This window comes from Echeneis naucrates, chromosome 3 (genome assembly GCF_900963305.1).
Source record: "Echeneis naucrates chromosome 3, fEcheNa1.1, whole genome shotgun sequence".
Taxonomy (NCBI): domain Eukaryota; kingdom Metazoa; phylum Chordata; class Actinopteri; order Carangiformes; family Echeneidae; genus Echeneis; species Echeneis naucrates.
Genome location: NC_042513.1, coordinates 6,924,912 through 6,952,698, shown reverse-complemented (window position 1 = coordinate 6,952,698; position 27,787 = coordinate 6,924,912). Strand labels below are relative to the sequence as shown.

At 40.9% G+C, this 27,787-nt stretch overlaps 3 protein-coding genes across 4 annotated transcripts; 1 reads left to right on the top strand and 2 right to left on the bottom strand.

The window, feature by feature from the left end:
- Positions 1-961: 961 nt before the first annotated feature.
- whamm (WASP homolog associated with actin, golgi membranes and microtubules) lies at positions 962-12,341 on the bottom strand. The gene is made up of 12 exons (XM_029497594.1): positions 12,162-12,341; positions 11,379-12,050; positions 10,080-10,253; positions 9,518-9,668; positions 8,830-8,999; positions 7,274-7,475; positions 4,990-5,174; positions 4,335-4,421; positions 4,115-4,210; positions 2,874-3,282; positions 2,194-2,336; positions 962-1,928 (listed from the first exon to the last, which is right to left on the bottom strand). Exons 2-12 carry the CDS (start codon positions 11,952-11,954, stop codon positions 1,782-1,784), a joined length of 2,340 nt encoding a protein of 779 aa, XP_029353454.1. The 5' UTR covers positions 11,955-12,050; positions 12,162-12,341; the 3' UTR covers positions 962-1,781.
- Positions 12,008-20,433, top strand: fsd2 (fibronectin type III and SPRY domain containing 2). Its single transcript, XM_029497595.1, has 13 exons — positions 12,008-12,759; positions 13,007-13,295; positions 13,420-13,515; positions 13,649-13,882; positions 14,299-14,321; positions 14,636-14,757; positions 15,353-15,517; positions 15,662-15,796; positions 15,978-16,131; positions 16,641-16,774; positions 17,303-17,435; positions 17,529-17,705; positions 18,638-20,433. The coding sequence occupies exons 2-13, from the start codon at positions 13,101-13,103 to the stop codon at positions 18,873-18,875; spliced, it is 1,806 nt and encodes a 601-aa protein (XP_029353455.1). The 5' UTR covers positions 12,008-12,759; positions 13,007-13,100; the 3' UTR covers positions 18,876-20,433.
- Positions 19,003-27,787, bottom strand: LOC115040679 (KH homology domain-containing protein 4-like). Of its 2 annotated transcripts, none has more exons than XM_029497597.1 (14): positions 27,655-27,787; positions 26,407-26,668; positions 26,165-26,284; positions 25,965-26,041; positions 25,733-25,785; positions 25,367-25,572; positions 24,383-24,591; positions 24,196-24,256; positions 23,859-23,916; positions 23,430-23,665; positions 23,122-23,226; positions 22,595-22,680; positions 21,214-21,329; positions 19,003-20,782 (listed from the first exon to the last, which is right to left on the bottom strand). In XM_029497597.1, the coding sequence occupies exons 1-14, from the start codon at positions 27,681-27,683 to the stop codon at positions 20,652-20,654; spliced, it is 1,749 nt and encodes a 582-aa protein (XP_029353457.1). In that variant the 5' UTR covers positions 27,684-27,787; the 3' UTR covers positions 19,003-20,651. The 2 variants fall into 2 exon arrangements, with proteins under 2 accessions (XP_029353457.1, XP_029353458.1); XM_029497598.1 differs by having other exon boundaries at positions 26,407-26,678; positions 27,653-27,683.

Here is a 27,787-nt window from a genome sequence, read left to right as displayed (position 1 = left end):
AGTAGCACTATTGTAGCAAAAGGATTTGTATTTCTGCTCCCTTTATACTGTATACTGGAAATCTCTCAGCAAGGCTCATTGTGTGACTGGTGAGTGGGCGAGTTGGTGGAACGTCATTAAGACTACCGGTCTGTACATGTCTGAGAAGGCGAGATGGCACTGCAGGCCACCACCATGGAGACTTCTTGTTGCCATAGTAACACGCAGCGGAATTTCATGTTGACACTGGATCGGCGGACTCATCTCAACACCTGCTGTCTATGTCTTCCCTCAAAGTGCGTGACCTGTCTTCCTTCTGAATTTCTGATGAACCATCATCTGAATCACCTGGAGGTTGACATTTCTTCCCAGCAAACAGTGACAGGAGCCATGCAAAGAAGATCTCTTCAGTCACAACTACCTCTGCCAGCGTCCGCTCTATTAGGAACACAAGAGCTGAATGAACCCAATCACAACCGGCTGGGGATGTGCGTGAGCGATGGCTGCCAGGATTACAGCATGACTCATCATGTGGGCTACCAATCACCAAGGCACACTGAGTGGAGTTAACAGCGTAGGTTGACAAGACACCTCTTTGCATGTTGTGACTCAGTTATAGAGCGGGGGAGTTCATAATGGCCCAGGTACCGCTAGCCTGTGGAGATCAGGAAATAATACAAGGGGAAAAAATCTCAAACAACATTTGAGTGAAAAAGAAACGAGCCAAAAGGTTTTATGGTCTTGTGTCATTTATTATTAAAATATGGCAGTATATGTGTGTGTCTACCTTAGCTGTGTTCAGCTTTTGTAACACACGGCAAAATGTTTCATTGCTTTGTAGAACCCAAAAGAGATGTGCAACATTTAGCCATTTCTTTTGCAACTTATATTATGCTGTTTACCTTACAGCGTTTTGTACTTTAAACATTAAAACTTTGTTTTTTTTGTGCATGTCAGGTAAGTAATGTTTTATCACAGGTTCAAAGGTCACAAGTGTGAGGTTTTCAACAAGACCAGTAATCTGTAAAGCATTTTCATCACTAGAAGAACAATGAGTAGAATTAAATTAATCAAGGATTGTATTTTTTTTTTTTTTTACGCGTCATTATTATGGCATCGGGAATTAAGAAATAACAGATCATCTATAAAGTGCAGCAAAATGAATCCAAACACATTCAGACAGGAGAGTGCATGAGAAGGGACTAATACACAGACAGAAATGTAAGCTGTAAATAATTAACACTGCTTCCCTTCACAACACAACTTTCCTTTGTGAAGTGATAAAATGCAAACACTACAAGTCATTCAGCTGTAGCCCTTAGGGGGGTAAAATTTAACAAAACAGAGTTTAGACTCAGCAATGTGAGATAAAACAGTAATTGTTATGGTGCAGTTGTGTAGTTGTCTGTGCCTGTGGCACAGGCTTCCCCTCCTGTGTGACAGTCTCACAAAAGGCATTTAGAAATGCAATCATACACACTGTACTACAGCACTAATGCTTAGCTCTTCTCCTTAATGAGTGCTCAGCCCAACACCACCACTCCTCAGTTTGGGCTTTCTGCAAACCAACATTTTAGGAATCCTGACTCTGCCACTTGGATTTATGCAAATAATGTATCTCAATGTCTACAGGCTATATTTAGAAATTTGGAAATATATGTTTATGATTTCTGCGTGACAACTTCAGCAAACTGCAATGAGATGAGAAAATCACGCCTGTGTCAAAGAAGCTTTCTGGTGAAAATTTGGAAGTAACATAGGCTGGATGAAATCAAGAACGGACAATAGAGGAGCATGTGTGTTCAGCTGTCCCAGTCTGCACTCTGTGTCTCATTGTCTCCTCTGTCTTCATCATCAGAGTCAGCTGCCACCTTCTTCATCCTCATCATGGCAGCTTTGATGCTGCGCTCTAGGTCATTGCTTGGGACGTCTGCACGAGCAGGAACCATCTATAGCACGACATAATACCAGTTTTCGTTCTGGGAAATTATGGATGGGCTCACGCTAAACGTAAGATGTGTTGGGACTTTTTTTTCAGAAACCCACAGAGTGAAAATGATTCTCATATGGTTTGGTGACAAACAGAAAACAGACAAGCTTAGTGTTAAGTGTGTGAATTCTTTGACATCACATATTTGTAATAATATCTATTATTGTAATTAATTAGCTAATGTATCCTGGATCCATGTTGGGAATTATTGAAGAACATCTCACCTTCCTCAGGGTGACTCCCTGTCGGATGGCAGACATTAGGCTGCTTCTCAGGTCTTCAGCAGGGGGTGCTGTCCTCAGAGCGGGGATCTTTCTAAGTTGAATCTGTCCACGCTGCAGTGAGGCCAACACTTCATCCATTGTTCCTACAGAAATACAACAAAGAAAGGAGAAGATATTTTAATGATGATGAAAGAAGCTGCATTGGAAGGGAGAATTAATTCATGCTAATTCGATAGTAGCCACTTTTAGTTTCACTGCTGATGACGCATCTAAAATGTTTCAGAGTCCTCATGGGTGGACAATCTCTATTCATTTTTGAAAACAACTTTCCTTTTGAATGACTTTTATATCGCCAAAGGCCCAAAATTGAAGTTGCTAGATGTTACTGTCTATAACCTGGAGCTGCAACTGCAGCAGCAGGATGACAACTGAGGTAAAATGGCTCCTCTGGCCTCATGGGAGAAGTTGGGAATTTAGGACAGAACATCATGTACAGATATGTGTGCATCCACGCACGCACGCACGCACACACGCACACACACAATCTCACACTTTTCTAGGGAACAAACAAACACGACCTTCCCTGTATTAAGACTATTTCACAGATCCTACTCCTTCTGTGCTCTTCTACTTGTTGTTTTATCCATTGGTGTCTATTTTTTATGAAATTTCACTCTCACCTATATTTTGTTTGAGCATGTTCTTGGCTGGGAAAGGCCGGTCTTCTTTTTCACTGAGAGGCATTGGTGTGTCCTCAGAGGATGTTCGGGCAGTTGGAGGCGGCATGGCAGGCGGCAGTGGTGGTGGTGGTGGCGGCGGCGGCGGCGGTGGAGGGGGCAGCAGAGGAGGCGCAGTATGGATATTTCCTGCTGGAGGCGGCAGTGTGGAGAAGATTTGAACAGGAATGTCTTTCGGCTGTTTCTTGGGTATTTTACTGCGTTTGTGTGCTGGACGGACAGAGGAAAAGGCTCCTTCAGAGGAGAGTGATGGGTCTATGCTGATGATGGACAGCGGCTGGGAGGGACATGACACTTCTGAAAGAGACATCCTCGACTGTGGAGTTTTCAGGATGTACTGCCCCTGTCGCTTCTTGAAAGAAATGGTAGAAAAGAGGAAAAAATCTTTTCAGAAATAAGGACATTACCTAATGTTATGAGACAGATGGCAAAGGCACAAGACCATGTTCACACAATAATCTAATGCTCTTTTGTTTTAAATAAGTCTCCCAAACACTTGAGATTTAACTGAAGTGACAGATGGAATTGGCAAAAGCATCTGAAACCATGATACTGATTTGAAGAGAAAAGAAGTCTCAGAATCTGTTTCAGTTGGATGATAAAACAAGAACTGGTTGCTTTGCTAAAGAAAAATAAGCACTCAGTAGCTGCTGTGGACTGAGCTGCACCAGCTTTTTGAGCATTTTTTATGTCTCTTCTGAAGTAATTTCTTGGTAAGACTTTTTTTCTGGGTCCTGTATTTCCTGGAAACCTTCATAAGATTACAAAGAATATTTTCAACAAAATTCTGTATTAATTGTAAAGGAAGCATGTAACAATTGACGGGCCCTTACAAAAAACATTGAGAACTTAAATCAATCAACAGTTTTGGCTTAGATCAAATTAAATCTAATTTCAACATGTCTTTAATCCAAATATACAATCACCTTAAGGTTGGCTCTCTGTAGACTGTATTATAGCTGCTTCATATGAAAAGTACCCTGGGAGTTCATGCTATAAAAATAAAACGGAATTGAACTGAATTAAAAATCTATAACTGCAGCACTTTATAATTTAAGATTCCTGTGATGTGGAGGTCGAGAAATTAATAGCTGAATTTTGACTTTCAGGTAATCTATTGAATTAAGACAGTACTGGAAGGGTGGAAGCTGCAGGGCGAGGCCGACCCAATGAGAGAGCCTCACCTCTCTGAAGGACCGTAATCTGCTCAGAGTCTTCTCGCGCTCCTGATCAACCCACTGTTTCCTCCTCAGCTCCTCTTCTTTCCTTTTCTCTCGTTTCTGTGGACAACAGAGGGAGACAGTGAGAGGTAACAGAGAAAGAGAATTGGTTCCAGTCTCATTTGTGGTTTCTGTCTGTGTCAAAACATCTCAAGAGGGTTATCCTGTTGCTGTGGCGACATACCAGGTGGACCTGATGATGCTGGTTAAAGACTTCAGAGCTTTGCTTGGCCGCCAGCTGCTTCTGCTGTTGGGCATCTATGCACTGATCCTACAGATATGCACAAACATGAAGATACTACATATTGACATATGTACTTTTACAATTACAGCTTGATGTGTACACCGCATAGTCAGATATTAATGAATTTTTAAACTAAAATTTGACTGAAACTGACAATTAGCACGAATTATGTCAAAAATCTATGAAGGTAGGATGTGACTTTTTAAAAATTCGGTGGTCTTTTTTTTTTTTTTTGACTAAATTGCTAAATATTCATGTATGCTCCCTGTGGATTACTGGATGGGATTTCTGGAGAAGTGGTGAGTTATTCCCACATTGTTCAAAGTAATAAATGCTGCCAGTGGAATGACCAATGTGAATTGCACCAATTATACTAAAATTACTTTGCAAGCTAAAAATAAAGCTATGTTGAAAATTTTATTTTAAAACTCAGCACTTGGGACACTGAAGGGAATAGAGAATAGAGGTAAACAGCACCATCATCTTGTTTCTACTCAGATCAATATGTTTGTCCTTGAAAAGGACAGAAGTGGAACTAAATATTGTTGGGTTTTTCCTCTTAAAAATGATGAATGTCACTGGTACATGCTCACACCTTTTTGTTGCGCAGATAAGCTCGCCTGGCACAGATGTTGCCTCTCTTGGTTTCCAAGGTCTGTAGGCGTCTTTTGAGCTGATGGACGGTTGGTGAGTCTGACTGTTGGATACCTGTGTGGATCATGCTCTGCAGCTCCTCAGGATCCTCACACACATCATAGTAAACCACTTCTTCCTTCAGTTCTGAAACACAGTCAGTCCAATCACTTGGACAGCTCTTCATCAAATCACCAGGAATTCCTCCAACTCGTACACTTAGACCTTGTAAAATTCACTAAACTTGGGAATTGACTTCTCAAAGTTAAATAATAATATATACATGGAAAATATCCCATGAACTCACACTGGCCTCATTTCATTCACATAATCTCATCTGTTCTATTGTCTTGCTTCATTTAATGGCAAATGACACCTTCCTGCTTTTTATTTGTGAAAACCAACTTGAAACCAACCAGTGTAAGGATACACACAGCCAAATACACCACACATAGGTAGATACACGGAATGCACAAATAGACAACTTGGAAGCAAACATCTCATGTCCCAGGAGGGACAATTAGTTCAATGTTTACATGAGCAAAATATGTCCCCAAAGTGAAATCCATTCACAATATACTATGTGACCAAACCCAGAGTTGTACAAACCCAGTACATCTTATACAGCACTTAAATGTGTTTAAATGAATTAAATGTATTAAATGTAAGTATTAAATATTGGCGACATCTTTCAATGTAACGCACTCCAATGAAACTGATGCATGATTCTCTCAACATATATATGCACTAAAGCATTTTAAAGGGCCAGTTCAACAAGAAGTTCTAGCAGTTTGGCAACTGACTGACTTGGCCTAAACAGGGTCAACACCTGGGGCAGGAGCAGTGGCTTCAAAAAAGACGAAACAAAACGTTAAAGGGCCTCTATACTAAAATCAATAAATATAGCATATTTAATAGTTGCAGTTCATCAAATTGTGAAACAATATGGAAATATGGTCAAAATTGTAGTACTACAATTTACATTTTCCAAATACCTTTGTATTTGTATTTAAACCCACAACAGGCCTCCTCATACAGCCTCTGATTGGCAGCTGCAGGCTGACCGGGGAAACCGCAACAACTTTACTCCGTCCAGACTTGATCATCACCTCAGAGGCCCCAAAACACCTGATCATACTGGAACTGACCGTGCCTTAGGAAGAACACATTAAGGTAGCCAATAAGAGGAAGCGTGCCAAGTACCAGGAACTAGTGGAGGAGTGCAGGGGCAGAGGCTGGAAAACATTCTACAAGCCCATAGAAGTTGGCTGTAGAGGATTGCAGGACATTCCTTCAGCCTAGAAGAGGGCCATTCAATCTGCCAGCAAGGCCGCAGAAAAAGCCACTAGGGGGCTTTGGACAAAGAGGGCTGATCTGTGAGTAGCTGCTGGGACACAAGTCGGGCCCTGATCAACCCTGACTGGGTCGCCTGGGTGAGGGTGTATGTTGTGAGACCCGAAAAACCTTATGACCCCAGGTCACAACACTGATGACGAGTCCCAGTGCATCCTGGAGTAGTTTCTTAAATAAGTAAGTTACATTATTAAATGTATCTGAACTTGATATGTTTTTGTGGAAACTGACCATTCTCACATCATCTCTACATTATTGTATTAGTAAGGTCCGATCCCATCATTGACCCTGAGCCCGTTTGTCTTTGTTAAGCAAGTCTCTGCACCTGGCCAAGGACTGTCACATTTGTCACATTGCTGTTCAATATTAGGCCCACAATGTTTGTGCTAATCATATTCAGACATAAAGGAATACATTTTTGTGGAAAAGGCCCCAACAAAATCTCATAATTTGTTTTGTTTTTTTGCAAAAAATTAAATGTAAAAACAACCCAAACTGCCCTATAAAGAAATTTCCTCAAATTCTGACTTCAATTACCTGACCCTTTTTGTAAGTCACCACTAATGGCAGTGCTTTTATATGGCAAGGCATTACTCGAACATTTCTATTTTTGCAAAGCATTACTTTGTTCAAACTTTTCTATTTCTGCTGACAATCACCGTATATAAATCACTTAATTCAAATGCAGTACTCAGACATAGATGGCTATTAGCATGAAGACTTCTTTGTTTCTAATTAGGAGAAAAGCGTGAAGCTTGTCCCTCTGCTCTTCCATGTTCTAGTATATAATTAAGACTTTTTTTCACAGTTATTGAACAGAGCACTTTCCGAAAAATCTCTCCCAGACATCATGAACAACAGCTCTGTGATATTTCAACGCAGCATAAGTGTACCTTTAATCTGGCGTCGCACTGTGTCTATCTGAGCCACCAGCAGCTGCTCCTCATTCTTCAGGATCTCAAACTTGGTGTCGTACAGTTCTAGCTGAGTTTCATAGAACTGCAGCTCCAGCTGGTCCACTGTGTCCTGCTTCTCTTCAGACGGAGACCTAGAATCAGCCCTCTGGTTCTGGACTTGTCCAGACAGGCTGCCCAGCTGCACCACAATAACAAGAAAACTGTTAAAGGATTGTACTACTCACTTTGTATGGAACAGTCTCTTAATATCTAAATCTGACCATCTTCAAAATCAGATCACAGGTCTCGATTTAGCTTCTGGTTACCGTCTTTGTAATAACAGATATGAAACTTGGTACACGAGTACTACTAAGCTGTTTTGAACGACCTACACATAAACAGTCAGCTGTCCAACACAAAGAATATCCACCACATTATCCTTGAAAGTATTTTTCTCATTGTTTGCATGCAGGGTTTGATTTCTGACACAGCTATGCTCCTGGAAAGCATTTTATAACTCTGGATGTGGGTGTCTCCTTGAAAAAGATAACAAGGAGTTTTACAAAATAGTCTTTGCTTTCAACTATATTACCCGGAAAAAAAAAACAACAACAGCAACAAAAAACCAACACTAACAACATCTGACATAAAAACAAGGCTGAGAGTCTCTCAAGACAGTTTCATCTCTGGATTTTTACTTTCAGAGTGTGATGAAACGAACTGAAATCAACAGCAACCTGCAAGATAGTGCAGTGATATTTGAGTATTTGATATTTCAGCAGAGTATAATTGATCCAGCATTAATGATTCATAGGATGTATATTTCCTGAAATGCTTTGTGTCCAATTAAAAAAATATATATAAAAAAATACAATAAAAAAAAACACAGTTTGGATATGACACAAAAGTTGCACAGATGTCACATTTGTAGATACTGCCAGCATCCTAAAACCTAGTTTTTAAAAAGCTGAATAATATGAATAATGCATCTGCATGAAGGTGAATTTGCTAAAAGTATTCTCTTCTGAGAAGCTCAGCACAACAGCCTATAGCACCAAGTACTTTACTACAGCTTTTACCAAAAAAAAAAAAAAAAAATGGATTTTGGCGTTACAAATTTGTGAACGGGCTCCTAGCGATCAGAGATATGCATGAGCCTGGCATGTTTTGAATATGTGTATACACACACAGACACACTCACTTATCTATGCATGCAGGTTTGGGGGGTGTATCAAGGGGATTCTCTCTGTTTTTAGAGAGGCTTTATAAATAGATCAAAGGACTATAGCAGCCAGAGATTCACATCAAACTGGAATACCAAATGAAAGACAAACTAGGGCCAGCAGGCACTGTGCCTCTTCAGACCTAAAACAACTACAAAAATGTTGGTCTTGGCAGTGGTAATACATATCTAAATGACAACTAAAGCCTAGGACAACCTAGAAACTGTGTCAGAATACAATAATACAACACTAAGGAATATGCTGACCACTGACAGAAACACTTGAAAACAAATGCTGGTAATGCCATTCAAAAAACTGAAAAACACACACCCTGTCCCTGATGCTGTCTTTCTTGCGGTTGAGGCACATCTCTGTTGCTCTCATGTACTGCAGGGTTTCTTTGGCCAATAAGAAGCGTAGTTTCTCCAGTCTGGGCGTTGCAGAAGCCCAGGCAGCAGCTCCAAATCGACATTTATCCTCCTCCATCACTTTTAGCATGCCTGCACAATTATATACACAAGGGTCTGTTATGCATTTTTAAACTGCAAACTGCCAATAAAAAACACAATATTATATGTAGTTACATGTAATCTGTTTGTGTTGTTTAAGGTATCCCTGGCTGGGGTGACTGTAGTCACATATTAACCCTGCCTATTCACCATGACAACCAACCATATAGTCTGTGGACATAATCATGAATATATGGTTATGTATAAAATTGAAATTTTCCCTCAGATATGGTAGGAATAAAAAAATAACCAAATGAAAGATGGCTATCTTCCAATTTTATATTCATTTTAAAGGTTAAAAAAAAAAAAGGCACTGTACTGTGCCTGCATCTCCCAATATTGCTCAGTGTGTATTTTCTTTTGACTCTTTAATTATTTGAATATAAGGTCTCATTTATCATTGATGTATATAACTTTGTAGCTCCACCTTCCCATGTGTGCTGAAGAATAGAAGTCATTCATTAATTCATCCATAAACAATCAAAAGAAACAAACACAGAATCTCATACCAGCCAGAGCCTTTGAAGTTTGTGTAAAGTAAGTGACGGTGATGTCCTGAATTGAGGCGACTGCATCTTCTGCTTTCATTCTCCACTCCTCTGCCTCCTTCTCCAGAGCTGAAATTCTCTTAGGACCCAAGTCCTCAAACTCCAAAGACTTCTGCAGTTGTCACAAGAGTAGACATTTCTCACTGATTTAACACAAACTTCTTATAGCTACTTAACCCAAAGTTCAACCTTTAGTCAAAGCCGGTTTGGTTCAGGGATAAAATTAAATGTTGCATGTTGAATGGGACATAAAAACCACTACGTGTATGACAGTAGATTATACACAAATTATTTACATTAACTAATGAACAAAGCCACAAGTCATAATAGTGGAAGGAAGGAAACACGGCAAGAGAACTGGCATCAAGTTTGAAACATGCTGTGGATCTGTAAATTTCACAGCTTGATGAGGATCAATCAATATTTGGATTTGAAACAACTTAATAAACTGTGTATTCTGTGTAAAACAAAAAAAAAAAACAAACAAACAAACTACAGCTTCTAAATATATCGCTATATTTACCAGGATCTCCATCTTGTAGAGACAGGCCAGCTCTCTCATGTCCCTGAAAGGCTGCAGCAGATACTGGAAGAAGGTGGTGGCCACAGTGACCAGGTCCTGATAGGCCTCATCCTCTTCCTCATAGATGCCGAGAAGCACAATCATTCGGTCTGCAGCGCCATGACTCTGCAGCAGCTATTGTGGAGGACATAAGCATGTTTACCTCAGTTTATTCTGAGCTCAAGTCTTTGCTCTGCACAATTATTCAAATCTCAGATGACTTGGAAAAAACAAACACTTTGCTGGGAACTCTTCCCCAAGTAGTCAAATCTATTCAGTTTAATTTAATAATCAATAGCAGATCTCAGAATCCAATTTTCATAACCAAGGGAGCTGGGGGTTAAGGTAAGTGGTTCAATGCCAACAGATTCCTGGAGTCATCTCTGTGATGCTCACCACCGAACTCCAACGAACTGAATATTTCCAACCAATATTGATATTGACAAAATTCTCAACAATGATTTAAAGTTTACATCACAGGCCTTGTTGGCATCGAACCCAATGAGTCTGTGAGGTGAGGGAAGAAATGAAGCGTCGGGCTATATCTCTGTTTTCACATGATCTTAAGTAAATGTAGGCAAAGCTTCTGAGCTGAAAAACACACACAAGTGGTGTTTGAGCATTAAGAGCATTTATACAACAAGGCTTTGCTGTGTCATTGTAGGCCTGCTTCCAGACTCATAACACCATTATACGGTGCTAGTCCTGCATGGTAACACTAAAGATTACAGAGGTTTCACAAGCTTTTTCTTTTTCTGAAAGGAATCTTTCCCTCTTGTATAGCATAAACAATTTGGAGTGCATCATATACCTGGCCTTTGAGTTTTGGCTGTTATTACTTGTCAGTGTAAACCAATTTTTCATCAATTTAAATATTTAAGTAATAGAATGAAAAATATGAACTTCCACAAGTAAAAGTACTTACTGTGTGAAATGATAATAATTATAATATGTACAGATTACTTTTATGTAATAATCATTAATGCATTAAAATCTAAGGATCGTTTTATTGATCGGCCGGTATAGTTGGAGCACCTTGCTAGCAGAGTTGGTACAGTACTTCTCTCTGACAAATATGCAGTATTTTAACATACAAGTGTCCAACTAAACACAATTTTGTGTTCAGTTATATTCTACCAATGGGAAGGATTACATGAAGCCAGGGCCTGAAACAACAACACTAAAGTGTGACAAGTGCATTATTAGACTGAACTGATTTGACCAAGGTGGAATAAAGTGTGTAGGCCGTGCACCCCCCACCTGTTTCAGTTGACCTTTGGCCCTGGACATCTCCTCCTGCATGGTCTTCCTCTTAAATTCCTGTAGATTTTCGAAGTACTCCTCCACCCCCCGCTCATCCGGACTGAATAGCGTATCGAGGACTATTTTCCGTCCGCAGATGTCGATGGCTGTGCTGAAATACTTCTCCAGTTTCCTACACGGACCCTCAAAATCCCCCTCATCGGCCTCCTCGGTACAGGACCTCCGATTCAGGAACAGCAGGTCCCAAATGTTGCCTTCTTCAAACTCGGACAGGTCAGGAAAACAGGCTCCCAGGACGTCGGCCACACAGGTGAGCTGCTGATGGATGTGTCTCAGGTCGCTGACGGAGAAGAGTCCGGCCCAGCTCACCGGGGGGTCGCCGGCCGTCAGCTCGGCTTTCCGCCGCTGCCGCTGCAGGGTCCGGTTGTGGCAGGTGACGGCGAATTTACACTCGATAACGCTCCACTGTACGATGAAGCCCAATTTAAATGTCTCCGTCTCCTCAAACACGTTGCTCTTTACGGCCACCCAGCCCTCCAGGCTGTCCAGGCGTTCATACTCCACGTTGTTCATTTTAAAAACTGCTGTTTCACTTCGTCGGCCTCCGAGGAGCTGCTGGCTCTGTTTACACCATCCGCCATTTGCGTGACGCAGGATGCGTTCGTGCAGCTGGAAAATAGTGGGTATTGGGGGAAAACAGCTTTAACGACCAAAACATAAGTTAATTGACCTTGTTAGATTTACTCAAAATAAATCTTTGGATTGACCGGAAAAATGTACCTCTTTAAATGTAATTTAGCAAGGAAATTAACTTTCAACTGCCTCTATTCTTGGAGACGCACAGCTTCCTCTCATTGCCGCTCCTTCTGGACCATCACTGGACAGCTTTCCAGCTTCTATGTGTCCTTAAAAAACAGCCTCTGAAAAACTGTGCGCCTTTAACTCCAATCACTGGCATGCTGTTCAAATATGTCTTACTCTTCTGTTGCATCTAGGTTGAACGTCGGAGGCGGAGGTTTACGATGAGACTTGAACGCACCAATGCCATTGTGTTCAACTTTGACCTTTGAATCACATGTCAGGGGATTTCCAGCTCGAAATGTCCAATCAATTAAAAAGTGACACTGATAACAAGGACTTTATGATGTTGACAAAATTCAAGGGCCCGATCAAATCAAATGTTATTTTAATTCAGCAAGCAGCTCATCACCCGCCAAGGATGTCAGGCATGCATTTGACATTTGAGCTGAGTGAGTCCACCTATTTTTGTCACAGCTTGTGGGTGAGGGTCAGGGCTGCTGACGGAGTTGGTTTGCCGGACAGCACTGTTGGCCTCAAAGGGTCGCCTTGAACAAGACAGGATTACTGAATAATCCAGGTAAATTCAACCTCTCTTACTAGTCGCCATCAGCAATTTGATCTACAGCTTGTTCAGGGGCAGTTTGCTCCGTGTGAGGACGAAGAGGGTGTTTTTGAGGTCTCACCTTTGTGTCCATTTTGTGAAGCATTATCCGAGGCTTCGAGACTTTGTATTGCTATAAACTGTTGATTTTATGTAGGTGTGACTGAATTTGATCCTGTTTAGGAAAGTGATCATAAGTTGTAAACCCCTGTCCTCCTGTTAGGCTCCTTGTGGACCTGTATTAGCTCAGAGGAGGCCTGCTGGATGTGATCACAGAGGAAGCTGTGCACCGGGACTGGTCCAGAGAGTGCAGCTCGATGGATCACCACAATGTAGGTTCAGCCGGAGGAGGAAAGGCGACCAGAGAGGTCTACGGCTTGCAGAGGTTTTCTGTTGACACCAATGAGTCCCTTTGCTTCGAGCCCTGTGAGGGCAGCCCTCATTCTCCCACCGGGGCAGAAGATGGACCTGGTGATGATCATGATGAAGTGTTCAGGGAGGGACAAACCCAGGTGGGGACATCAACACAACTTTGACCCATGATCTATAAATGAAATATTGGATACCTTCTGCTTTAATGCAAAATGTTTTTTTGTTTTTTTTGGGTTGAACTGAGAAAGTCTGAACTGTTTTCAGAATGAGAGTGTCAGGACCAGGAATCGGTTGCAAGGAAAGGTTGCAGAGATGGAGAACTTTGCAGGTCATCTGGAGGAAATCTTTCTCACAGTGGAGGTAAATGTACATACATGCCTTTTACTTTACAACAGATGGACAGTTGTAATGTGTTTCCTTATTTCATTTGATGCACAACAAATGTCTCAACCTCTAAATATGCAGCTATGATCATATATCAATGTATGTACAGGAAAATTTTGGCCGTCGGGAGCAACACTTGGAGCAGCACTACAATGATGTGCTACAAACATTGTCTCAGCGATATGAAGACAGGGCTGCTGGGCTGGAGGAGGAGAAGAAGAACAAACTTGAGGCGCTCTACAGACAGCTGTTGGCATGTGGTCAGGCTCTGGATGCTTCCAAGGAGCTCATTGAGACAGCTCAGGAGATCTACCGCAGCCAAGACAAAAGGCTTTTTCTAAAGGTGCGTGTCTGTGTGTGTTTTCAGCCAGTGTTAAGAAAGTGCAGACAGTAGTTAGACACTACATGGTGATTAAAAAGCCCCGCTAGACAATCTTTATAACTCTAGTCCAGCAACATACATTTGTATGTTAGGACCTTGATCTCAGTAACTCTGAAGGAAATTTTTTTTTTTTTTTTTTTTTTTTTAATTTTTTGAAGGACAGCATCCCCTTCTTGTAGGTTGAAAAGTTTGAGATCTAGTGAAAGGTACCTGAGACCTCACACTGTTTTGCAAAAACGCCTCTGCTCATTATTCAGTTCTATAACTGGTGAAGTGGTAATTATATGCTGTATTGGTCCTGATGGCAAGGAAGGAATGACGTGTGGAAATGAGGTATTAATTAGAATTTTAAAGTGTACTTTGTTGTTTGTTGACAGAGAGTTATGCCCACCATTAAAAGGTGATTATCATGCTGCTCAGTGAGTATGAAACAAGGTGTAACACTGCATTGTGATTTTGACAAAATTCTCATCAGTGGTATGGGGATAATATTTTTTATAATTGTTTCCATTAGTCCACAATTGTACTTGGCCTGTAATATCAGTCTATTGTTATGTGAATACTCACACAAAAGCATGAAAGTAAATTCATGGCTGTGTAAAAAGTTGTTATATGTTCAAAGTTGAATGAGCTGAATTGATATAAGTGAATGGCATGATACAAGCACAACTTGTGTTAAATCTGTGTATTTATAGCTCTTTTGTTGTACACTAGAATTGAGGAATTTGCCAAAGAGGAGACTGATCTCACACTATCTACACCTCTGGAGTTTAACACACCACTTGCTGACCTGTCAGATGTGAAAACCCTGATGGACTCCATCAATGTTGTTCCAGGTCTGTTTTATAAAGATATCAAAGCAAAATCGTCAGTATCTGCAGTTTCATTTGACACTTTGTGCTTATGGATAGTTCAGACTGTCTATAATTACAACAGAGAGGCGTCCATGCTGTGGCCGTTGTCCAGCGGCCATTAACTAGTAATTTACTAGCTCTGTGTCTTCATACACAGAATGATTGGCAGTGGGAGAACAGGCACGTAGCACTGTTACCATCCTTTTAACCGTGCATGAGAATAGCAGTGGTCATTGAAGTGGTTAGATCCCATGGATTTGAAACATGGTAGGACCACATGTCAGTAAAGTCAGCAGGTGGATGAGGGAAACTGCAGTGTGAAGTGACAAAATTGCAGGGGAAAAAACAATAAATTTTTAAATCCCAGCATCCAAGGCGTGACATGGGCTGATCAGTTAAGGTGAACTCAGCATCATGAATGCGCACATTTTAATAGTAAGGGATCATGGAAATTATGCTGAAGATAAATAAAACAACAGAGGTGTCAGTGTGTGGCCTAAAATAGAAAAGGCAGTTTGAAGACGAAAAGAAAGAACACAAAAAAACAAAAACCTATGTTTCTGCACTATCTGAACAGCTCCATCTGCTCCAGTCATCAACCCCCAGATGCCCAACTCTGCCACCCAGACGTCTCTGCGTGTGTGCTGGAGCTTGTTCTCTGACGACTCTGTGGAGTACTATGAGCTGTATTACAGACCAGTGCTAGAGGACACACCAGCAGACAGTACCTGTGCACCACACGGTATCTCACAGACACACTGACTGCATTATTACACCATCTACTGTGGAAATGGAATCTGTTTATGTGGGAAAATCTTGTATCTTATACAAAGGATGTGGCGTTGTGTTTTGCTCAGCCATGATAAAGTCTGTGCTTGGTTTACAGTCACCAAGGTCAAAGTGAAGGAGACACATTGCAAAGTAACAGATCTGCTGCCGAACGCTCAGTATGAGCTCTGGGTGACGGCTACCAACACCACAGGCATCAGTCCAGCCAGCGAAAAGGCCTTGTACATGACAGGTAACAAACGTCCCCCTCTATAAACTACATGCAGACTCATTCAATCTGACATCTGAAATAATTGTTCCGTTGTCTGGGAAGCCGCTAAAACCACTTTCAGGTGTTCTTATGTATTTTGCACATATTCTAACCTGACATGGTTGATGTTAGAGAGAATTAAATCCACATCCTCGTTCCCTAGTGCCATCACCTCCAGTGATCAAGCAGAGGGAGTGCACCAGCTGCCCAGAGGCTGCTCTCATCCGCTGGGAGTCAGGAAACACCAACCCCATAGACTCTTACACTGTGGAGCTGAGTGAGGTGGAAACTGATGGCACAGAGAGCCATCTTACTGAGTAAGAGCTGTGTTAAAAGTCACCTACAGCTTACACCTTTGATATAGAAACCAGATAACACACAAGTTAGGTCGACTGGGTTAAAACATCCATAGACAAAAGTCGATATAAGTGCTTGCCTGGGATTTTCCAGATCCCATGGTTACAGAGCTGCTGACTCAAGACACTCTGTCCCACAAAATCTATTCTTAGCTTCAGCTCCTGCTGCACTGTGAGCCTCAGCTACAAGCCTGTACTCACATTTGGGGTCATTTTTCATTTGGACATTTCACAGGACAAACTATTTATTTGAGTAATCTTGTATTCCTGTTTATCTGAATCTAAACTGATTTAATTGAAAATGCATCCCTGGTCCAAATATAATTTCTGATTAACCACTCCATTTATCCACTTTGTGTTTGAAAACCTGTTAAACAAGATGTTATTTCAATGATGAAAAATGTCAAATCCTATATTTCTTGTAGAAAGGAGATTCTATCAGCCTTCTGTTTACTCGGTCAATCCTTCAGGTCTATTGTAGCTGTGCCCACCTGTCAGTGTCTGATCCAGCTGCAGCCTGGACGTTGTTACGTCATCTCAGTGAGAGCAGTCAATGTTGGCGGTCCCAGCAACAGGAGTGAAGTTATCACAGTCTCCACAACAGGTGAGAAGCATCATGAATTTTCCAGTTGTTGTTACTTGGTATAAAAGTACTGACAACGGTGTAGACTTACAAACCATCATCACTGATTTTCTAAGTAAAGTGCAGTTCAAATAATGAGTGATTACATTGTTTCATTTCAATAAATATCCAAAGAACAAAAATTAAATATTAGAGCAAAATCCATAAACAATCATATATAGTAATTTATTTTTTTTTTTTTATAAATTTCAATTTCTATAACCATCTGGTGAAATGATGGCTCCTGAACCCCCAGTTGGGAACCGAGCAAAGGGTCACCATGTTGCCAGTGGAAGTGGCTTCATCAGTTTTGCCTGTAGTTTAGTCTTTATTTGGCATATTCTGAAAAGTACTTAACTAAGCTATTGAATAATTGTAGTGCTGTGGAGAAATAAAATCACATGGAATGGAGGGAAAAAAAAAAATCTCTTCAGCAAATTTCTTTGGGAAATTGCCACCATAACGTTTGACACTGACTGGATGAACTACAATGTCTGTCCACTGGTGCAGGTACATTCTTCCATCTCCTGGGGGAAACTGCCCATCCTTGTCTGTCCATCTCTGAAGATGGTTTCACCATGTTTTATGGAGATGAGGAGTTGCCTATTAGTGCCATGGCCTTTGATGCCAACGCTTTCACCAGGTAAACAACGGCTAAAACAATTGGAACTTTCAAGGTTTCCTCCTTTTTGTATGTGACTATGTAAGTTGATTGTGAGTCTGTGTGTGGACATAGATGTGTAGCTGTCCTGGGAGATCTGATTCCAGTGCGAGGGAAACATTACTGGGAAGTAGAGGTAGATGATGGAACAGAGTTCAGGATTGGAGTTTCATATGAAGACACTGAGAGGAGCTCATACCTCGGAGCCAATAACACCTCCTGGTGTATGAGACACATTCTCACGCCAACCAGGTAACGGAGCACATCTCTGCTAAAATGCACCACTGAGAATGTTATTGACCCCCGTGTTCTGCTCAGGTCTCAGAAGCCAGGGTTATCAGAGGCTTAAATGCCACTTTCTTATTTGTCATGTTCATCAAAGTCTCTTCGTGCCCAAGATGTGTTCCTAAGTATTGGATGTTTAAATACAATTAGTAGAAATTGGGGAGGGGGGGTATTTGAACCACCACCATCATTCTGAAATCATAGTTTATATGCAGCAGTGGCTTCTGCAGGACCCTAAACAATGCAGTTAACATTTAATCACAATAAAGGTTAAGGTAGCCTTGGTCATATACACTTGTTATTCCAATTTGTAGTGCAGAAGTCTAACTGGCTTTGACTTACATGGCCCTATGCAAAACAAGTAAATGCAGCTTTTTCAGACAACCTGCGATCGAAATGAAGGTGGGATGAGCACCTTCATGGGACTGCCACTGCAGTTCATGGAAACTGGGCCAAGACTATTTTTAGCCACAGAAATTTTCCTTTCCTGAGCCGAAAAAATAATAATAAAAAAATATACATGCGCATATGCTCTATGCAAAACTAAGCACATTGAAAAGCTGAGTTGGATATCTGTTGCTTTATACATGTCTCAATGGCAGCTTGAAACAAAGCAGGATAGTTGAACCATCACATTTAGCAATCCATTCAGAATCATACACAATCCCCGAATCAGGTTTCCTTTGTCGCCTTCTTGGTGGTTCTGCCAACAGTCTATTCAACAATCAAATTTCTCATTCTCTTTAGTCAGCAGTCACTTGAACTCCAACTGTGTGTTGGCTCATGATTTAACATATCCTTCACAACTGGCTGCGTAGTTAGAACAACTTTCGCAGCATGATTTCAGAAAGTATATGCAGAATTATGTCATTTGATCATAACGTTTCATTTTTCTTTAGGCATAAATATGAGTTTCTACACAAAGGTTGGAGTCCAGACTTGAGGATTACAGTGAACCCGGTGCGAATAGGGGTGGCACTGGACTACGACAAGGGGACACTGTCCTTCTTTAATGTAGATCTGAAACAGCATCTACACACTTTCCACTGTCATTTCCAAAATTATGTCCACCCTTGCTTTGGTTTGGACAACCCAGGAGCCCTTACTGTCCACAATGGTATAGCGGCTCCTGAGTAATTATTCATCTGATATCAGCAATCACAGCTAGTATGACAATGAAGCCTGTTGGTTAAATTGTTAAGAAATTCTGTGCAACTTCAATAACATCTGATCTCCCTCAATAATACAAGATAAATGATCCAGAAACAAAGGTTTTTTTTTTTATTATTATTATTGTAGTATTCCATGGGAACAGGCATACACCATTTTCCAAGATAAGAAAAAGTTTTTACTGAATTTTACAATATGTACTTATACCATCAGCAACCGCAGCCGACCGAGTTGAAATTCAAAAGAGGAAATAGGGGCTTATTTCTGTGAAATGAAATGTGCATTGGAAAAATAAAATAAATTGTTTAAAGAAAATAAAAAAATACAATTGTCTTCATAAAAAAAAAGGATAAATCCACCCTGATTACATCTACACTGTTAAAAAGTAGCTACTAAGGATGTTCTTTGTTTTTCAGGACTTTTGGTAAGTGTATGTTTTACAGGGGAAAAAAAAAAAAAAAAAAAGCTTCTATCAAGACAAAAATCACACAAGGGAAATGATTTTTCTTCAAAACCAAATCTTGAATTAACTGACATTTAGCTACAAAATGTGTTGTAAGTCATGTGGCTACAAACATATATACAATGCCAATGAACTAGTTAGCAGGCCATATTTACATTTGCTATGTAAGTGGGAATACTTGATCAGCCTTACAACCAAGAGGTTTGGCTCCATTGTTAAAAATAACAGAAAGGCTTTGGGGGGGTGACCTAGAGAAACAAACAAAGCAATGCATAGGGGGGAAAAAAAAAAAAAAAAAAAAAAAGTAAAAACTAAACTCCATCCCTCCTCACATGTTAAAAGAAAAGAAAAAAAAAAGCACCTAACAGCAGAAAGTGGTGCTTTTTAGCTTTAGCAGCCTGCTGTTGTACTAGTTGTTTTTCCCGTATCACTCCTTTCATATTAAGATTACTCTGTTCCTCCATTTAAACCTGATTTCTGTCTGCTGATCCTGACAAGTGTGTCGTAGAACCTGACCCTATGTGTCCACTTTCCAAACACCTCCCCCTGCTTGATTCCAGCCCCAGTGAGCAAGGCAGACGTGACTACAGCTCTTGATTCATTCTGCTAGGTTCTGTGGGCTCACTAGGGCCTGAAATTCATGTTTGAAATGTGGCGCATTTGATTTGCATTGGTCTTACCACACAATAGAAGAGAGAGGAAAATATGTCTTCAGGAGAATCCAGCTGTTATTGCAGATTAACTTTTCTTCTTAGAACTGTGTAAAAAGACCTGTAAATCAGATGTGTGTATCTTTTATGCTCCAAGATCAGTGGTATTTAGCAAAAACCCTGTCCCTACAGCCAGATTTGAACACCTTTCACAAATTTTTGCTAATGCAATGAACTTAGATGACAGCCCAGCTATATAAAAACTGTGAACCTGACAAAAACAGTCACTTGCCTTAATGTCCTAAAGCTGAAGTCAGAACAAGTGGCACCAGAAATTGTAAAGTGTCTTTAAATTTCAGATGAATGGGAAACCCAAGCCACAAATGAAAGGAGGGGGAAAAAAAAAAAAAAACGTTAAAAATATTTAACATTCTGCCAAGAAAATGGTCAGCATCAATAATGGTAGCCGTATGTCATAAAACATGGTTTGGCTAACACTGGTATAGGTCTTCAACAGTGAATGGTAACACAAGGGTGGATTTTCCCTTTTATGGAGTTTGAATACTGCACTGAATGTAGACTTTTGGGTCTGCGCATATCCTGGACAGTGGGGATGGGGATGGGCAGGGGTTATGAGTTATCTGTCTTACTGCTGTGAGTCCTCTCCTCCTCTTCGTCAGAGGAATCTCCTCCGTAGGGGACAAGCCCTGACGTGTCTTCATCCGCTTTTGATTTCTTCTCACACACAACCTCTTGGAAACCTGTCAGGGCACAATAAAAATGGAGAGAGAAAAGTAGCAAGGAGGTGGAGGACAGAAGGCAGAGAGGGGGAGAGAGAAAGCAAGAGAACAAAACAAAAAAGGAAACCCATTGAGGAGCCCCATGTTAGCGGTGGTTTTTGAGTTCGTTTGATCCACAGCCAGGGGAGGGAAGATATCAAATCAAACGGCAGCACAGCACACATCCATAACAGGTAGGTCCAGGGACACATGTTGAGAGAGAAAACAAGGGAAAGACAAAAAAACATATACAAGAGGACAATGTTAGTGGGTTTCATCAGCGGAGAGATTAACACACGCCTCCCGCATTGCTCCAGGCAGGGAGATGCCATTTCATGCAACAGAATTCTGGACAAAAGAAATCTCTTAGTACTCAGGCTCTCAGAATATAAGGAAATGGGAGAAATGCATACCCATCGGCGCGGTGCTGTTGGGCAGACTGGTTACATCGTCAGTCACTGCATCCCTTGGCCTTTTGCGTGTAACGGGAGGAGCCACAAAGGGGGGTGGCGGTGGTGGCATCAGAATCCTGAACAGAGAAAAACCTCAGTATCTTCACCAGGAGACACCCAGCCTATGACTTTATGTCAACAAAATAATGTTTTCTTTTTTCCTCCCCCATGGCAATTAAGACATTGTTAAGACAAGGTATCATTCACAATTTAAACAATAAATAAATATTCTATAAAAAAGAATTAAATAAATAAATAGAAATGATAAGTAATTGCATGAGAAGTGCAGAAAAGACAAGGAAGGAGCCATCTGGCATGGCACTCCAGAGCAGATAACATGAAGAAGAAGCAGGAGAATAAGGAAAAAAAAAATAGTAGCAGCAGAGGTTATAGCAGGTGTCTCGAAGGGATGTGCACTTCAGACGAAAATGTTAGGCCACTGTCGCTGGCGAAATATTTGATTTAATCGACAATTGTCCCCCCCACACTAAAGGTGCAACGGATCAAAAAAAAAAAAAACAAAAAAAAAAAAAAACCTCAGTTTGGATCGTTTCAACAGAAAAAAGTGAGCGGTTATCATCACATAGCTCTCCGTTCCAATGGACGACCACCCATCTGAGCGTAACAGGATGCTCGGGATAGTTCATCCACAACTTTTGTCTTTTCCTGCTCAAAAACACTTGGCACAATCTTTTCGCTGAAGTGGGTGCACGACTGGATGTAACAACGTAGCTCAAGCACTTTCAGCATGTGTTCAAAGCCCTCCTTTTTGCACAACGGAATAAGGCATCATGTCTGTAGCTATAAGCACACCAATAACGTTTGTGAAAGCTTCAGCCTGGTCGGATTGTGCAAATGCCACGGTGATAAGCGGTTGTTGAGCAGCCTTCGTTTTGACTCCTGGCAGTCAAACACCAGGGTGAGGTCACTTCAAATGTGTGGCCACGCCCAATGCGTTTCCTTTTCCACTGTCATATGGCTTTCTTGTGCCACAGTGCCTATACACCGTCACAGTTTTATCCACTAACCTCTTTCCATCATCACATTTGACAGGGAAGCCCAAATGCTCCCATACAGGGGATTTAAATGACGCGCCGGGGGGGGGGGGGGGGGGGGGGGGGGTTCAATTCAGGAGCAATTTATGTTAATGGTGTTTGGCCCTGACTTGAGCCGTCACAAGGTTTAAAGAAAAATGTAAGCAACACGATACATGTAAGGCGCAAATATGGAAAATAAAAGCCTTTGACAGTGGCATGAGTGGCCCCTGGCAGTTTTAAGACCTCTTATCGACATATGATTCATGCAGAATAATGTTCAAAGGAAGTGAAATCAATTAACAGACCTTTCTACGGCTTTTTCCTCCCCAACACTTGAGGCAGGGAGTGCCGACTCCTGATGAGCAGGACTCTCTGGAGAGCAGGTGGTTGGCTATAAAAAAAAAAAAAAGTTCAATATAGAAGCTTATGATGTACGGACAGGACATTTTTTTTTGCATGTGTGAGTCTTTCCAAATGTTAGGGACTATTTTTCACTTTTTATTTTCAAACAGTATTTTGTTATGAATTTAGCAGCTAATCTGGACCCTATTTTAATAACTCACTTTCCCTACAAGAAACCCCTCTTAAGTATTTTTTCCTTTTTGACACTCGGATCCAAAAGAAAAAGGTGAAAACCAAATCAGTTGGACATCAACAACAGAAACCTGCCACATGTAGATAGGCAGTAAAGGGCAAGCCCATGAGCAAACCATCAAGCTATACAAAAAAGATGAAATTTGGATTATTTTATTTCAAACATTTAAAGACTCATTTTCATTAGAATAGCCAAAATTTCCCTTCAGTGACGTGCAGGTTTTACACTTCAGCTAACCTGCTCTTCCTTGACTGCCTCACGGAAATGACACTTGGGGCTTCCTGAGTCAGAAGGGGTGGTCAGAGATTCTTCAGGCTCCACCGTCTCACTGCTGCCAGGATCCTTAAGTAGATCACAACCAACATATACACAGAATCTGCAACAGCCCTTTAAAAAACTAATGAGACTTGACATTAGATGATTCACTACGCAAACTCAATGCTGAAAAACCTTTCAACCACACGCTTTATGAGGCCTGTGGTGTGTACAGAATGAAGCTCATGCTCTAATCAGCAAGTTTGGCTGCTTTAATCATTGATAATTACCTGGACGAGATATGGATGCGGTTTTCTAGGACACACTGGATACTGAACCATTGCCTGAGAAGATGGAGGGTTTGTCGACATGTTAGAATGACTTGGGGGACCATTTGCATTATTCCAACAACCACGGTCTCCTGGATACGCTGAATAGCCGCCAGCATACCCATTTGCTGGGTAGTTATACCAGGACCCTTGGCTAGAGTAATTGCTATTAGGTGGATATCCATGTGCTGCGTATGCTGAAATGAAAGTATAGAATGTGGAGTTAATAGCATATATCGCATGCATCACCAACAGGGTGTTTTGACAAATTCAACCTACTATTTCAACCTATTGTTCAGGCACTAAAGGTGTCAAAGGATTAATTACAGCACATTTGTTCACTCTGTTGGAATTTGCCACTTTATTTACAAAATATAAAAGAATACTCACATTGTGTTGAGCCTGTGGCCGTGTACGTTGTCAACATTCGGGCATGTTCGGCTCTCACCTGGATAATGGAAAACAAGGACTTTGAAAACAGCCGAGTAAAAATCCAAGAGCTTGTGGAGACTTATTTTCAAATGGAATGTGGGCAGGAGCAGTGCACTCAAAACCTCTCACTGGAGATCAGGTGGTTCAGCCTACCACTTTCAATTTTGGAGGTGAGTATCGGTGAGAACTATATGCTTTGATAATTTCACCTTCTTATACCTCCCATTACTCTTTGATCTAATTCAGACCAATTCAACAACTTTATTTATTCATGGTGGCCATATGATAAACTTACAGTTTCCAACAGGCTCTCTGTGAGTTTCTTCGCTGCCTCCAATCCCGCTGCATTTGGGTGGCTATAACGCAAAGTCAAATCAGATGAAACAGGCCTTACAGGCCATTTGGCCTCATTGTGGAAGCTTTTTTAGATGGTTACATTTTTAATTAAATTTGCAAAAAGTGGGCCTATAGAATGAACATACCTGATGTAAACATAAAGAGGCTCAAAAGACTCTCGCTTTGAAGCCTGTTCAATGTAGCCAGAACCTTTTCCCCTGAGGAAGACTCGAGCCCTGGTCTCTGTCTGGATGTGACTCAGGTATGAACCACCAGGACCCTCAACCTTTTCATTTACGTTAAATGAAGGCAATGACTGATCCAGACCCACAAAAATCTTTGTGTGCACAAAGCTCTGAGGATGAGAAGAAAATGTGGTTTACTAACATCCAGAACATAACCATTGACATTTACTGACTGGAGATTGAATAGTTTTGTAAGCAGATGCAGTAATCCGAGTCTAATCTCTGTAGACCAAGGATGTTCTGTCTGCCATTTGATTTGGGAGGTGGGTATCAGTGAGGCAGCATAGTCTCTACTTGCCTCGCTTTCTTTACCTCCATTTGCAAATTCATCACTCTGACACAGTGAAAACCCTAGTACAACAGATATTCATCAAAAAGAGACATAACCCGTTTTATCAATGTAGCCATATCGTCCTCATCTCACTTTGAATTTTGAGCATTTTTTTTCAAGCATCATTCAGGTGACGTTCAACTTTTAACTAATTTTCACAAACTGTCATGATGGACCTATGCAAGGCTTTGTGTCAAGATCCATGTACTAAGGTTATGCCAATAGATCATCAACAGAACAACAGTTTTTAGTTTATATGTTTGCTAACTATATCTCAGTAATACCTTACTTATTATCACCTGTAGTATAAAGTTAATCTTGATTCAATTTGCATTTCTACCATGAACAAGCAAACTTTATTTTGTCTCTACATAAGCGATAAATTGTACATGAAATCTTATTGCTATCATCATTTTCAACTAAGTTTTCTTGTACAAATCCAAACGACAATATTCAACCCTTCTTAATTCTAAACGAACAATATTAATATTAGTGCAAAACTGTCAGAAAATGGCTACATGTTTAACCACTGTTTGTAGAGGCTTCATGCTTACCCCAGAATGAGGAGCTGCTGGCCGATGTCCCTGGACTGGTGTTGCGTTTGTGTTGGGCATCCATGGCCCAGTAGGGGGAAGGACAGGCCGCGGAGGCTGAGGGTAAAGTGTTAGCGGAGGCATTACAGGCACCTCTTGCCCTCCTGATGCTGCTGAGGCCCTTAGCACATCCTCAGAGATGATCTCCTTAATCCTCACCACCGCCTCTGATGATCAGAAAAACCAGCATAGATTTCAGGTATATTCATTAGCTTGTCAAAGAACAGGCTTTTGGATACATACGACATCTAGAAATAACATATGGTGATAGCGGCAGACTTAACATATTGAGCAGATTTTCTAAGGTGAAAAAAGGGTGCAACTTACTGTTGACCTGCTCTTTGGTCTTTCCCTGGACATGCAAATACAAAGGTCGTTGTCTAAAAAAAAAAATAAATAAAAAGCAAATCAAAGATGCCAAGGCAAACACAGAAATTAAGCAGCCTTTCATACATCTTTTCAACAACAAAAGTCAAAACAATAAGGTCATGACTTTTTACAGAAACAAATGGCACATAATACTACTTTGGTATGGACAAGATCATGTCTTCATACGTACCCGCCTCCTTTCCCTTTATCAGAGTCTGTCATGTAGTGACCTTTTGTTGAGACAACTGCTCCACTAAACTGTCGTATCTGAAAAACAAATTTAATATCGATCAAAGTATGAGAGGGATTTCCTTTGTTTATGTTAAATGGAATTTCTCATTTTTATTTGTTATTATATAACTAATTTAATGTGTGCCATTTTCCACTTACCTCCTCCTGTGTTTTGCCTTTAGTAAGAAGATCCCTGCAATTTAATGGTACATCATTTATGTCAACCTCTGTCACTACCATCTCTTCTGTAGTGGTTGGCACAGGCACACTTGGAGGGGTCTAAATGAGCAAGAAAGGCAAGGAAAACAGTAAGTCATAAAAAGCCTGCATGATGAAAACATACACTTACATACAAGTTTTGTTTTTTTGTTTGTTTTTTTTTTTTTTTAAATCATACATACCTTTGCAAGTAACGGGGGAGGAGTCAAAAGTTTTCCTTTTGCCATTAACATGGCATTTATTTTAGCAGCCATGGCCGCCGCCATTTCAACTCCTCCCTGAGCTGCTGGTTTTTCTGCACTTTGCTGTGGCGGGGATACCATGCTGTGTGAACCAGCAGTGCTGGCCATGCCTGGTAGAGACACAGGTTGGGCTGCATTTTCCTTGCTCTTCTGTTGCCTTACACCTACACTCTGGTTAGGTTGGGCCGGCTGATCCCATCGGCTGGATAGGCGCCCGAGAATAAATCAAACAAAACATTAAATGAACCCACAGTGGTTACATTATTTTCATTACAACAAAGTCAAAGAAAAAAAATCTACTGGCCATATGATTGGTTATGATTAGTTGCTTAAAAAAGGTAGATCAGTGGCTGAACTGAGGGAAATGTGAACTTTCTTCGGTGATCACCGTCTTCTTATTTAGAGTAAACACAAGAAACTTGTGCGACAAAAAAATGGACCAGACTCAGTGTCTAACCCCCTAACAACAAACTTTCGCTATGCCCTTAGATCGATCGTATTAGTCAACTGTGCAACACAAATTGTAACGTGGAAATGTTTCGCTTCAGCAGACAATTAAACCCCCCCCCCCCAAAAAAAAGAAAAGAAAAAAAAAAAAAAAAAACACACACACAAAAACACCATACTTTGCGTATTTAAAATATTAGTAACCCCAAGTTTACTGGCTTATAGAGACGTTGAAGATGAATCTTGGAGAATTGGGTGTCTTTGTTTAGTTAATTCATAATTTGATTAAGTTAAAAAGTTTTAATGTTGATCTAATTAAACTGAGTTGCACTTAATGTTAAGGAGATTCTTATTCGCAGCTTAGCCGAAGTTAGCTGGCATAACTTGTTCGTAAAGGTAAGAGCGGAGAAAACTAATTGGCAAGTTTCGATCCAGTTTTTGGGGAAAGGTACATCCAGAATATCCACTGCGGACTTAGATCGATCTTCCAGCCCATTGTTTTCATACAACACACATCGATTAGCCCGCATGTGTTTACTTTAAATAGTCCAATTCGGTCTCTTTAAGCTAAATTACGCTAGCAGGCCGCATGCTAACTAGCAGTAAAGCTAAAGATCAATAGAAGCAACTGGCGAACATAATGCTGTGCATAATGCTAACTTAGCTTAGCTTAGCTGGGCCATGTAACGTTACTGGTGTTGCCAGGTTATTTTACAACTAGTAAACAGAATGGATACTCACGGCGTTTGTCCAGTCATTCCCGAAGACATAGCACCACTCCACTAAACCTGCGATTAAATTAAAATAGTTACTGTTGTAGTCTAAGATGGACGACGGTAGCCATCAGTCTGCTCTCTCCAGCACCGGCGATTTC

Excerpts from the sequence above, each read along its gene's own strand:
- whamm (XM_029497594.1), bottom strand. The coding sequence starts at position 11,954 with ATGAACAACGTGGAGTATGAACGCCTGGACAGCCTGGAGGGCTGGGTG. Across the intron at positions 4,422-4,989 it reads CTTATCTGCGCAACAAAAAG|GATCAGTGCATAGATGCCCA; the intron begins GTGTGAGCATGT and ends GCATATCTGTAG. Across the intron at positions 2,337-2,873 it reads CATGCTCAAACAAAATATAG|GAACAATGGATGAAGTGTTG; the intron begins GTGAGAGTGAAA and ends GTATTTCTGTAG.
- fsd2 (XM_029497595.1), top strand. The coding sequence starts at position 13,101 with ATGGATCACCACAATGTAGGTTCAGCCGGAGGAGGAAAGGCGACCAGA. Across the intron at positions 13,883-14,298 it reads ACAAAAGGCTTTTTCTAAAG|AGAGTTATGCCCACCATTAA; the intron begins GTGCGTGTCTGT and ends GTTTGTTGACAG. Across the intron at positions 14,758-15,352 it reads CTCCATCAATGTTGTTCCAG|CTCCATCTGCTCCAGTCATC; the intron begins GTCTGTTTTATA and ends CTATCTGAACAG.
- LOC115040679 (XM_029497598.1), bottom strand. The coding sequence starts at position 27,683 with ATGTCTTCGGGAATGACTGGACAAACGCCGT. Across the intron at positions 24,257-24,382 it reads CCTCTTTATGTTTACATCAG|CCACCCAAATGCAGCGGGAT; the intron begins GTATGTTCATTC and ends TTTGCGTTATAG. Across the intron at positions 22,681-23,121 it reads AGGCAGTCAAGGAAGAGCAG|CCAACCACCTGCTCTCCAGA; the intron begins GTTAGCTGAAGT and ends TTTTTTTTATAG.